Source organism: Emydura macquarii, unplaced genomic scaffold (genome assembly GCF_026122565.2).
Source record: "Emydura macquarii macquarii isolate MOO-44397 ecotype Brisbane River unplaced genomic scaffold, CSIRO-AGI_Emac_v2 contig_1790, whole genome shotgun sequence".
Classification (NCBI taxonomy): domain Eukaryota; kingdom Metazoa; phylum Chordata; order Testudines; family Chelidae; genus Emydura; species Emydura macquarii.
In genome coordinates, this window is record NW_027131927.1 from 14,301,714 (window position 1) to 14,315,591 (window position 13,878).

At 44.2% G+C, this 13,878-nt stretch overlaps 1 protein-coding gene across 3 annotated transcripts in view; it reads right to left on the reverse strand.

The window, feature by feature from the left end:
• Positions 1-1,541: 1,541 nt before the first annotated feature.
• CENPC (centromere protein C) overlaps positions 1,542-13,878 on the reverse strand; it is a 67,141-nt gene continuing 54,804 nt past the window's right edge. For all 3 annotated transcript variants that reach the window (XM_067557353.1, XM_067557354.1, XM_067557352.1), the window contains exon 19: positions 1,542-1,802. In XM_067557353.1, the coding sequence (XP_067413454.1) occupies positions 1,760-1,802 (43 nt within the window). In that variant the 3' untranslated portion in view covers positions 1,542-1,759. The remainder of the gene's footprint in view (positions 1,803-13,878) is intronic.

Genomic DNA, 13,878 nt, shown 5'->3' on the forward strand with positions numbered 1-13,878 from the left:
AGTGTAGGCCCTGATTCTGCACCACTGAAGTCAATGGAAGTTTTGGCAATTACTTCAGAGGGAGTGAGATCAGGATCTACAAGCGCTGGAACTGTGCTAGCCAGAACTATGCATTGAAATGAAGTTCTAGCTGCCAGGATGCCAACAGGGATTTTCCTGGGCAGTGTGAAAGGGGGTGAACTGGGTACTAAACTAGTTTAGAAAACCTTGCTAAAGACCAGATTCCCACACGCTTCTCTACATCCGTTTTACATAGTGGTTTGGAGCAGAGGTCACCCCTTCAGGGAAACTTTCCTCTCTCTTCCCCCCCATTCGAAAAGCACTAAGGTTTCTCTCTCTCTCACTCCTACACTGCAATCCTGGGACGTGACTGCAGCTCATGTAGACATACCTATGCTAACTTTGATTTAGGTAGGACGAGTACCAAAGCAGTGAAGCTGTGACAGCAAGGGCTCCAGCACAGGCTGTACAAGCCCACCCAGAGCCCTGGATAATTATTTGGGTGGCTAGCAGGCCTGGAACCCCTGCTGCTGTGGTACCTGAAAAAGCTAACTCAGGTACATCCACACAAGCTGTAATCAGACTCCTGATTCCAGTGTACCATAACCCTCGTTTGTTGAGACACCCAGCTCTAAAGCACTAGACAACACTGCCTTAGCCAAGAGCTGCAAAGATGTTTTGTTTAAACCCAGCAGTATTCACAGCTTACCTGAACCCAATTCAGATTTTAAATTGCTCCTGGGGAAACTGACTTTTATGACCTATAGTAAAGATTTCTTAGAAGCTGCACTTCTTGCTGTGGTATTAATAATAGATCTATGCAGATTGATATTCCTGGGAGATAAAAGAAAAGGAAAAATATTAAAAACTGATGCTTCTGGCAAATGAAAAACTAATGGACCATTTTTCCTGAGAGGAAAGGAGGTGCTTTCATTTTATTTCACTCTGATAACTGTCTGAGACCCGCCATAGTGGGTAATGCTCAGAGATCACTGTCTCCAGCTAACAGAGAACATCTTGCAAAGAAAGGATGCTGAAGGAGATGCAAGTGACCAGTCAGCTATTTCAAGTCGAGAGTAGTAAATGCACAGGATTATGCAGCAGTATCTAATTAAATTTGTAACCTAGCTCAGCAATGGGAAGAATCCTATGAAGCTCACCTTTCGGTGTGGGATTCTGGGATGCTTGTAAGACACACAAGACCACCTGGGTCTCAATAGTGATTCCCTTCAGAATTTAAAATCACAACATTTATGGACAGGATTTGCAAAAGTGCACAGCACCAGTCTAATTCTGCTCTCACTGAACTTAAACAATAAAACTCCCACTGACTTAAATAGGTGCAGTTAGACCTGTGCCGAGCACTTTTGATGAATCCTTGAAAAGTTTCACCAGCGTAGCTCAGATTTCAATGAATACTACAAGTGAGACACTGCCTGTTTTCATACAGATATCTGGATTTTCTGAACAAACCCCATAAAATGCCAGAAAACGCATTCTTGAATGCACTATAAAAGTAAAAAATTTCAGGCTCCCACTTACACTATTTATTCTTTATTGATACAAAACCAGAAATGACTTGTGATACACAAATGGTTACATAAATTTACAATTTACAGCTGACAAAGAGCTCTCTTTTCAATGTCCATGAAACAATATATTCCCTGACCTGAAGGGAATTCCAGTTGAAAAGTAATTAGGGAATTCTTTAGAATTCCCCAATATCCAATGTAAGATGATCTCCAATTTGCTGGTGAGGCTATGGGGAAGATGACTCATTTAATGAATCTTCTACAATTGGCCTGAAATACAAAAAGCATAGAATTTAGTTCATTCAAACTAGCCGATAAATCTTATAGCAATTTACAGCTCACCCACTTGACCATATCATAACCTAAAAAAGCCAGTGGGATAGCAAGGCAGAACTATTGCGTATTTTTTTTCATAACTGCAAGGAAACATTGTCCAGATACCACAGTGACATTCACAATAGAAATATTCTCACAAAAAATTTACACAAAAAAATAGATTAGCCTCTAATGAAATCCGTTAGACCTATTCATTTGACAGCTCCAAAATCTCCTGGTTCCCACAACCACTGTCAGTTGTTGGTACAAAATCACTCCTGGTTGTGACATTGCATTTTACCTTTAAATGTTATTCATTTTATGCTTTATTTTGTTAATTTGTGGGATTATGTATTTTGTGTAGTCACAACTGAAAATTATTTGAAGAGCTGTAATTTCTGTTTGAACTTTTAGTGCACATTTTAATACACACATTGCTCACTTTCGATGCACCATGTTATGTGGGCAGAAGGATGTGAAGCCATCCCATAGTTAGGGTTGCAACAGGGTGATGCTCTAAAATCCACATACATAATCAGACTGAAAACTTGTATACTAGTTCTAGGCCTGGGGCAAAGTTTGCGGAACAAGTCTGTAGGCATTTGATCACGGGGTTCCTAAGATAAAATGACCTATTTAACACTTTAACTTTCTTCTAATGCATTTTTGCACAGAGATCAGGAAAGGGAATTATAGGCAGTACCCACAAAACATTCCATTGAACTTTCCCTGCTGACAGAAGGAGTCCAGCACCAAGAACCAGCACCAAAATATAACAATCCAAAAATGTCTTAGACTTTCCTTTTAGTTCTACAGAATGGTGCACTAGGTTACTATGAGAGATGTATGAAATGCCAGCAACACAGACACCTGACGAAACTCAGAAAGACACCTTCCACCACAATATATACTAGAGCCTAAGGGACGTTCACTGGGCTGGGAGCTCTATTCACCACCACAGTTTCAAATCCCTATTGTAGGGGAAGGCAACATACATTTCCCTTACTTTGCAAACGAGAGCTGCGCAATCACTTCTAAAGCAGCTGGGATTAGAACCCAGGACTCTAATACGAAAGACCCAAGACTCACTTCAATAGACATTATGATTGAATCTGTCAAAGCTGAATTACCCTAAAGCAACAACCACAGGATGCGACTCTGGGCACTAAAGGATTCAGGGTGTTTAAGAAATTAAATATGGCCTATGTCTCTGTGGCTGAGACAATGCAGTGGTCTACCTCAGACTTCCTTTATGATGTTAGGAAGTAACCTGACCCAGAATTTTTAGAGGTGGTGGAAAAATTGCTCTTCTGGAACACCCCTCCACACCCCTCCACACCCCGCGAGAGGTAGGAAGGATGGTGGTGTGTTTAACACACTGGACTGGGACTCAGGACATCTCAGTTCATGGCTTGACCACAGACTTCCTGAGCAACTTTAGCCAACTCACAATCTCGGTGTCTCAGTTTCCAAACCAGAATGTTATTTTGGCTCTTTAGGCGACTGCCCATTTTGGTACAAGGAACCTTCCAAAGCTGTGCAGAGATCCTACATCAGAACCACCTCCTGCTCTAAGTGAGGAGCACTCTGTAAAGGTCCTGGAGGGTACCAGGAAGACATATAGGAGGGACTCTGCAGGTCTGGAGGCCAATGCTGTGCTGGGTGTAACATTTTTAGATAAGCAATGGTTGTTAGGCTCTTTCCTTGGATGAAATGGTAGCACTTAAAGAGCCATTGTCTTTCCAAGCTCTCCTCAGCATGGGTTCCATTTAAAGCAGATTCTGCAACCTCTCTAAAATCCAGAGGTCTGGTAACTGCCTCCTTTCTCTTTCTCTCTCCTCTGTCAGTAATGCATTTCACTTCCAATTCCCTTTCACACAAATTCCTCCTTCCGGGCACAGCCTCCCTCACATGCCCTCCTGAAGTTCACTGTTACCATCAAGAACAAACTTACTCTAATTGTGACAGATGGAGAAGAGACTCAGGGTTTCCATTTCCCCCAAGAACAAGGAAGGGGGAAGCCCTACAGCCCTTTTCAATCAGGATTCAGAAACCCCTTGAGGGGTGCAGCCACACAGTTCCCAATGAGACGGGATTCCAGGGCTCTTCTTTCCTGCCACTACAGGGAAAGGAGGAGTGCAGCGGACCCACCCCACACCCCTACCTGGACCCTGAGGTGAGGTAAGCACAGCACAGCTCCTCTCCCACCCCACTGTTGTATCCCGCTTGTAACTGAGCTCCTCGCAGCCCCTCCACCACTAGCTTCCTTCCTACTGTTGGCCACTCAACCCTAACAGATGGGCATAGAGGGGCCAGAAGAGGAGGCTGTGCTGACAGATGAGGGACACTAAGGGAGCACTTCCTCCCGACCAGATGCCCTCAGTCATGCCCTCCCTCACTACCCCAACTTTCTGGGGGGAAGGCAGGAACAGGGGAAGGGAGTAAATTCACTTGTTAACATCCTTGTTGACATGGGGTTACAATTGCTGGATCAAAACAAGACTGCTACTCCAGAATGTCAGCGTTTGAGTCCCAAAACCCAAACAACCTAGAAAAGAAGCAAGGAAATGCAGACTTAAGGTGACACTTCCCACAAAACACAATCACATACACTTAACCCGTTGGAATACAAAGAGGAATTGGACTCTACTGTCCCTGCACACAACTCCAAACCAAGACAACTATTCATAGTCCAACTGAACCTCAAAGTGAGTTGTGCATCAACGAACTGAGAAGTATTTGTTGCTTACTGGCAGAGACCACGCTGGACAAAAAATACTAATGAAGATGTAAAATACTGTGACCTTCCTAAGGACATCTCAGGGAAGGGACCAAAGATTAGGCCTGTACTGCTTGATTTTCTAAAGTCTGTGTTTTGGTTTTGTAATGTTAACATTGTTGGTAAGGCATAGGTAGAAGGACCATATCTTTGCATTCTCTTGTTTTCTAACTTTCAGAATAACCTGTTCTGGAAAGGCATAATTTATTCAAATTCTGAACATGAATATTTATAATAGACAAATGGCATAGTCACTTGATTTTATTTAGAAAAATACTCTAAAAACATATTATATCCAGATATGTTGGAATGACAATCTTTGGGGTGTTTGGGTTTGTTTTTGGTTTTTTCCCCCCAAAATGCCCATATATGATTTAGGAGCTGGTCTGGGCCCAAATCCCACAAACACTTCTGCACAAGCTTAACTTTGCACTGGTGAAGAAGTTCAATCGCCATCAAAAGAATTACTTATGTATGTAATATTAAGCATATGCTTAATTGTTTGCAGGATCATGGCCCCTAGTTTCTTAGTGTAAAACAGAATATAACAAATCACAAATTAGACTAAGTAAATCCAAGAGATTTAAAATCAAGCTTGGCACTTTGTCAGATGCTTATTTAAAATACAGAAAAGGGAATGACATTGAGGTAATAATTCTGATCCCCTAGTAGATAAATTACAAGACCAGAATTGGATTGTTTTGAGGAAAACAGAGATGCAAACTCATAAGGTCAGAAGGGACCAATATGATCATCTAGTCTGACCTTCTGAACAATGCAGGCCACAGAACCTCATCCACCCACTCATGTAATAAACCTCTAACCTATGGCTGAGTTATTAAAGTCCTCAAATCATGGTTTAAAGACTTTAAGGTAAAGAGAATCCACCAGCAAGTGAGCCGTGCCCCATGCTACAGAGGAAGGTGAAAAACCCCCAGCGGTATTATTGTTACAGTACAAATGTAATTGTTTCCTTTTTCATTTTCTGTCAGACTCAGAAAGCAAAATAAGTCCTTCATTTTGTATCTAGAGAGTGTTGGTAGTCTGGCCATTCAATGACCAAGTTGAGGATGTCCCTCACTAGTCATTTTATTGAAGCAGAAGACTAAATTAGGGAGAGTAAAGTAATAGTTAGCCTAGATTATGATTGGATGAGACTAATCCACCTACACTTTCATTTGTTTTATTTGAAGTTTAACCAGGACAAATCAGACTAGTTCACATTAGTCCCTTCCCAGCCTTGGAATCTATCAGCTCCAAAAAGATCCTGAGCCAAAAATACACAAAACAAAACAGGAACAAGAAGTACCAAATAAAAGTAAATGTTCAACATGAGCAAAACTTATTTAGCCCTTAAAATATACAGAGCCTCATTTATAAGTTAAAATATTTGTTCAGCTATGACAGATGGGTATTAACTTACTCCCAAAACTGCCACTGTGTCTTAGCTAAGAATTTTCATAAAAGTGTACAACAAATTCTAGTTACTCAAAAAGCCAGTGTTTGCATTTACCAATATTAATACAATCAGCTATAATAATAATAATGAGGGTGCATTTGCTAGGTGCAGCAAGACCGTTGCAATTATCACTTAATTGTCCTTTATGGGCCAATACTGGGAGCCTCAGACATTCTTCTCAAGGTTTGTCCTTCCTTCAGCACTTTTTCCCTACCAGGCTGCATAATTAGTCCCCCTTCATAAGCTTAATTGTAAATTTGTTTTGAATAATTAGCTCCAGAGCTTACTTGGCACTTATTGAGACATAAGAGAGGGTTCTTGGTTTATTCGATGTAAAGACTACTGCATCCTAGGGGAGTCCCCGCTGTCAGCAATAAAATTTCACCAACTGTTTGTGTTTGAAAAACTTTTCTATATTTAACTAACTTTAATTTCTTTAAATTGCCCATTTTTTGTTACAATGCAGGTGAGGTTAGCATAAAGGAAGGATACAATTTATCAATTGCAGACCTCGCCTTCTGTTGCTTTTATGGAATAATAACCAGTTGATCTTTGCCTTTTGGGGTGTTAAGGATGAAATGACTCATTGCTCCTAAGTGAATAATGTAAGAACTTCTGGAAACCCAGGACATGGATTTAAGTTACCACTGTGGCTATGTTCTGATGACAATGGAAATGGAAATATTTCACTTGCACAATCAAACTCTATTCTGCTTTTCCACTTCAATAGACAAAGTTCCATTCAATGGCATATGTGACTTTGAAGAATCTAAGGAAACTGATTTTCTGCAGTCTTTAAAGATGACCACAACATCTTCTACCATGTTACTTAACTCTTGACGATGTTTACACTTTACTTAAAAATATTTGTTACCTTGGCCCATTCAATTGCTTCTTTCCTATCTGTCCCTTTTATTTTAGGCATGTAGGCTTAGGTACATTCATATACAGCTGGTTGATAATCACTAAACTCTTCATACAACTGCAGTATTGAAGAGGAGCTTTCATGTTTACTACAGTTAGCGTAAGAAACCACCAACTAGTGAATTCAACAGCATGAAGATTGAGGAATAAAATGAAATAGACAGACAGCTTAACATAGACCAGTGGGTCCCAGACTTTATTGTTCATACACCACCTTCTTAAAAAAACTGTTATGAAGTCAACATAACATCCAGCTGACATACAACCAATGGTACATGCGCCACAAAAGTAATTTTATAACTTGTCTTCTATTAGGCAGATAGAGAACGCTGATGTTGTGTAACTCTGGACAAGAATTAAGTCTAAGAGTTGAGTTAGATGTTTAAGATGCTGTTAGATATTTTAAAGTACTTTAGAACTCCATTTAAATCATTGTATCATGCTCCTTCATCTGACTCTTTCCAATTTTGCAGAATCCGTACAAGGATAACATGGGTCTTAAAGGAGACGTTAATGTTTTTATTTAAAGATACAACTCTCGCCTTGCAAAAACCTACTCATAGAAGAAAATCTTCAAATTTATAGTAAAAATTTCGTTGTGGGATATTAGGGTATGTAAATGAGGCTTAGGCAGATCAGAGAGCACTTCAGTTGGCTGCCCCCAAACGTAGCACATGACCACCATACCAGATGATTGTACACACACACACGAGTTTTTACTCAGTCACAACCAACACACAAAAAGCGTTTTTGTCCAAAGGCAGTCCAAAAGATCAGGAACAAATAAGGATCTATCTCCGTTGCCACTCTAGTCCATAAACTGGGCCATCCCTTGCTACAGGGAGGTACTCTTAAGTTATTCCTCTTTGTCAAAGGAACATACTATAAAATCAATAGAATACACCCAGGTCCTTACTCAAACAAGATACTTTGTTCCAGAGGCTTACATGATGCACTTGAATCAGTTATGTCCCTCTTAGGACTAAGGGTATGTCTACACCGTGGCACTGAGTCTTAGAGCCCAGATCAATTGACTTGGATTCACATAAATTGGACTGCAAGGCTAAAAATAGCAATGTAGACATTTCCGCTCAGGCTGGAATCTGGACTCTGAGACCATCCCCTCTTGCTAGGTTTTAGCCCAAGTGGGAAAGGCCACCCTGCTCCTTTTAGCCCTGCAGTCTGATCCCTGTGAACTCAAGTCAGCTGACGTGGGCTCAGACTCAGCACCGCAGGATTTTCTCTGAAAACATCTGCTCAAATGTGCACTGGCAGTCAAAAAAGCTAAACAGAATGTTAAGAACCATTAGGGAAGGAATAGATAATATGACAGAAAGTATCAAAATATCAATCCATGGTATGCCACAACTTGAATACTGTGTGCAGTTCTGGTTGCCCCATCTCTAAAGGAAAAGGTATAAAGGGCAACAAAAATGATAGGGTTATGGAACAGCTTCTATATGAGGAAAGATTAAAAAGATTGGGACTGTTCAGTTTAGAAAAGAGACAACTAAAGGGGGTGAGGTTGATAGAGGTCTATAAAATCATGAATGGTATGGAGAAAGTGAACAGGGAAGTGTTATTTACTCCTTCGCATAATTTCATTGGATGATCATTGGGTTAATAGGCAACAGGTTTAAAACTAAAAAAGGGAAGTAGTTCTTCACACAATGTATAGTCAACCTGTGGAACTCGTTGGTGAAGGCCAAAACTATAACTGGGTTCAAAAAAGAATTAGGTAAGTTCATGGAGGATAGATCCACCAATGGCTATTAGCCAAAATGGTCAGGGATGCAACCCCATGCTCTGAGTGTCCCTAAACCTCTGACTGCCAGAAGTTCAGACTAGATGACAGGGGATGGATCAATAATTACCCTGTTCTGTTCATTCCCTCTAAAGCATCTGGCACTGGCCACTGTCAGACGACAGGAGACTGGGTTAGATCGATTACTGACCTAGTATGGCCGTTCTTATGTTCGTAAGTTGTGTGTGTAAAAACAATAAAAGTTTATCAATTTTGAACCATTTTCCTGCTTTTTTAGGACTCAAAATTCGTTTTGTTTACTAAAACAAAAATAGCCATATTAGCAGTTGAAAGCCAAAGCACGTGTTTTACTTTTGGGGCTAGATTTTCCAAAGAGCTCAGTGGCCAGCAACATCCATTGCTCTCAACAGGAACTGAGCCTTTTTGAAAACCTTGCCACTTCTTTTAGGGGCCTTAGGTCTGGGTCTACACTAGGAATTTACTTCGGTATAGTTATGTCTCTCACGGGTGTGAATAACCTTACCCCTGAGAGATGTAGCTATACCAACCTAACCCCCAGTGTAGACTGTGCTAGGTCTCTCCCTGCACCTCTCAGGGAGGCCGATTACCTATGCCAATGGGAGAATCCCTCCCGTGGCATAGGTAGTGTCTACAATGAAGTGCAACAGTGGTGCAATTGTGCTCGTCACTCTAGTGTTTTAAGAGTAGACATACCCTTAATAAGAGCTGAGCTCTTAAAAATCTGCCTTCAGTTGTGGATGCTGAAGATTTTTGAAAATTTTGTCCTTAAAGTACAGCTTTAAAGCATGCCAATATTAACACCAACTTCCCTAAACCAAGTAGATCAATCCTGTTAGAAACTACACTAGGGCATAACATATTTTTCATTTTATCTCTCTTAATTAGTGCTCATAAAATGTGCTGAACTGATAGTCTTGATGCCTTAAATCTCTGTCAACAGACCAGGCACGTTTCAGGAGGCAGCAATAGAATAACACACTGTACTGCCAGTGTGTCGTTTTCATATCCATGATCTGGAAGTACCACCTCCAGCAGTAACGGGGTAATTCAGTCTCCTGGTACCTTCAATCCTTGATTTCTCAAATAAGTCTACCAATAGTATGGCAATTACAATATGGATGTGCCCAGCGAAAAGTTAACTGATGTCACCATTGCATCTCACACCACTCAAAGTACAGCTAACAGAAATCACTGATCTTGTTCAATACGAATCTGGCTTAGATTTGAACAAGTGACTTATTACTAGATAAAATGCTCTGTATTCTATTACCTAACTACAGAGTCATCCATTTTCACTTTTTATATGACATTATACAATAGATGTCATTATGATCTATCAAGTAAATAAAATGACAGGTTATCCTATTTCCTTGGATGAAGTTATTTGTATCATGTAAATAATGTGTATTATGTAAAAACCCTAAGATAGCTGAATACAGATGCTGGACTAAAAAATAACTGTGCTTAGAGTTCCATCTACTGGAGCATATCAGAAACATTTCTAGTAATAGACTAGACAAGATTTATAAATGCAGGACTACGTTTTCAAAAGAGTGTTTGATTTTCACAACTACCAATGTCTGCCTCTGTTCTGCCCTTCCTCCTCCCATAAAGAAAAGTTTTTCCATAAACCGTATGTCCTTAGAGCCATTCAGCTCTATGTGCACTTCCTGTTTTAGGAAATCAGACTCCTTTTCATGGCATACTGTGGGACCAAAGGAAAAGTCTCCTGCTCTACTATCACTAGCTGATTTAACAATGTATTCCATTTGTGACAAGGCCAGACCTGATGGCTACAGGAGAGTAGTGGAGGGTATCTATATTAGCCCCAGAATCCACAAATCCCTGTTCCCTGGGTGATCCAGTTGGGGCTACTCCAGGGCAATCAGGCCACCTGAGGCCAATCAAGGAGCTTGCCCCAGCAGTTAATGGAAGGGAGTTAAGAGGAGGAACAGAGCGGAGCAGAGGAGAGCTGCTACAGGGCTTGGAGCAAACACTGTTGCTACCACAAACCAAAAGGTACCAGAGACAAGTGGGGTGCCCGTCCAGGCATGGCCAGGGATCCAAGGCACACAGGCCTGAGGGAGAATCCCTCCCCACCCAGTTCCAGGAAGAGGTCCGCGAGCAGTGGAGCCAAAGACAGGCGACCCAGGGAAGGGAGTAAGTCATGGATTGAGCAGTTTTGAGACTACTCTGGGGCCCGGGGCAGAGGGCGGGATCAGGCCCCCCCACCCGCTCCCACCTAGGCACATCGCCGGCATAGCCGAAGAGGGTGCAGGATGCACGAAAGGGCAAAACAGGCCGCCCTCACCACACTGGTGTCAGGAGTGGGATCAGTATGCAGCAGCTGAGAGACACAATTAAAAAAAAGGGGGGGGAGAGGGGAATTTTCCTTCCCTCCTTCCGCCATAATGGAAGATGTAGTAAAGGCCTTCATATAGGCCATGGCAGCCCAGCAAGAGGCCACCAGGGCCCAGATGGCCACCCAACAGGAATCGGTGCGACTTCAGCAGGAGACCAACCAGCTGCTGATCAACCAGGCCAACCAGGATCGGGCTCTCTTGCGAGAGGTGGTGGCCCAGCTGAAGGCCCTGACCCCCCAGACACCGGGGTCTGACAGAACACGCACACTACAGGCTACCAGTTACCTACAAAAGATGACAGCTGAGGATGATGTCAAGGCGTACCTCCTTACCTTTGAGAGGATAGCTGCACGCGAGGCTTGGTCCCTGGCCCAGTGGGCTGGTATTCTCACCCCCTTTCTATGTGGAGAAGCCCAAAAGGCCTACTATGACCTACCTGCAGCAGTGGCAGCCGACTATCAACAACTGAAAACGGAGATCTTGGCTCGATCAGGAGTGACTGCGGCTGTGCGGGCCCAGAAGTGCCACGACTGGAGGTATCAGGAAGGCAAGCTGTTTGATCTCGCCCACCTCGCCCAGAAGTGGCTGCAGCCGGAGATCCACTGACCAGAGAAAATCCTAGAAATTCTCATGATCAACCGGTACATGAGGGGATTACCATTAGACCTCCGCGCTTGGGATGGGCAGAATGACCCCTTGTCCTACGATGAGTTAGTTGCCCTAGTAGAACGACGGGTAATGGCCAGAGGTCTTTCCCAGCCAGCCACAGAGGACTTGCCCTGGGGCAAACAACTGATCCCAGTTCCTGAAGCCCGGACCACTGAGAACCTGGAGAAGATGAGGTGGAGAACGAGGGAGAAGGAGGGCCCACCAGAAGCTACTCAGAGATGAGGCCACTTGGGCAGAGAAAATGGGGGCAGACCCCCTAGCCCAAAGGATAAAGTGGTACCCCGAGCTCCCTAACGGTGCTATGCATGTGGAGAGTGGGGGCAAATAGCAGCCCTATGTCCCAATGTGGAGGAGCCCATGCAGTGTAACCTGGGGCATTGGGCAGACTCCTGAAGCCTAATCCACCTTGTAGGGGTAGCATTAACCCCACATAAATATACAAGGCCCGTAAAAGTAAACGGAGTTGAGACTCTGGCATTGGTGGACTCTGGGAGCACCATCACCCTCATTTCAGGGAAATTTGTGAAGCATAGCCGACTGTTACAGGCCAAGCACACAGGGGTGACGTGCGTCCATGGGCGGTTAGCTATTACCTGACCGTCCCAGTGAATATTGAGGCTCAGGAAGGGGTCACAAGGGTGACAGCAGGGGTGGTTCCCCGGCTCCCATATCCTATCCTCATAGGAAGAGACTTTCCGGGGTTCGGAACTCTACTTCCCCTGGAGGGCTCGGAAGAAGGGGAGGGCCCTGAAACTACTGGACTAGCTCCCCTCGATAGACACCCCCCGATATTCTCCGAGATCACCCAGGATCTATTCCCAACTCCTGGGGCGGGCTGAAAGACCAGGGCAGAGAGGAGGGCTGCTAAGGTTCTGGGTACCAGGATTTTGTCCCAGGGCATAAAACCCGCCTTGGTAGGTAGGCAGGGCCGGGCCGCAGTTAGAGAAGCTGCCCCGAGAGAGGAAGAACCCGAAGCAGGCCCCGAGCTAGGTCTCTCCACCCCACAGGAAAGGGAGGAGATGGGCCTACCGGAGCTGGGACAACTCGGCCTGGTACGAGAGAACTTCGGCTGAGATCAGGCCGAGGACCCAAGATATGACAATGCCCGAGTGGAAGTGGCAGAGATAGATGGGGTACCCGTAGAGGGAAAAACCCGGTGACCAGGGCCATACTTTATGATGAGGAGGGACTTGCTGTATCAGGTCACGGAGGTGACTGGAGAAAGAGTGCCACAGCTCCTGGTGCCCCACAAGCACCAACGGGCCGTGTTGAACTTGGCTCACAGCCACCTCTTTGGAGGACACTTAGGCATGGAAAAAACCCTGGCCTGGATCCTGAGGCGGTTCTTTTGGCCTGGTGTACACGAAGAAGTTCGGCGCTATTGTGCGAGCTGCCCCGAGTGCCAGCTACACAGCCACCAGCCCCACTTCAGGGCCCCTTTAGTGCCTCTCCCCATCATCGAAGTCCCGTTCGAGCGGATCGCCATGGATCTAGTGGGTACCTTGGAAAAGACAACCCAGAGGCACCAATATATCCTCGTCGTCCTCGACTATGCCACCAGGTATCCGGAAGCCGTTCCCCTACGGAATACTACCTCTAAGGTGATTACGATGGAGTTGGTGAGGATTTTTGCCCGGGTGGGGCTACCCAAGGAAATATTGATGGACCAGGTGACCCCATTTATGTCCAAACTGATGAGGGACTTATGCACTCTGCTACACATATGGACCCTACGAACTTCCGTTTACTACCCTCAGACCGACGGCCTTGTGGAGAGGTTCAATAGGACTCTCAAGGCCATGATAAGGAAGGTGGTGAGTTGAGATGGGAAAGACTGGGATGCCTTGCTGCCATATCTCATGTTCACCATCCGGGAGGTTCGCCAGGCCTCCACAGGGTTCTCTCTCCCCCTTTGAACTCCTGTATGGATGCCACCCCGGGGCATTCTGGACATTGCCAGGGAAATTTGGGAGAAGGAGGCCACCCAGGGCGAAATGTAATCGACCACGTGCTTCAGATGAGGGATCGAATAGCCCGAGTCACCCCCATTG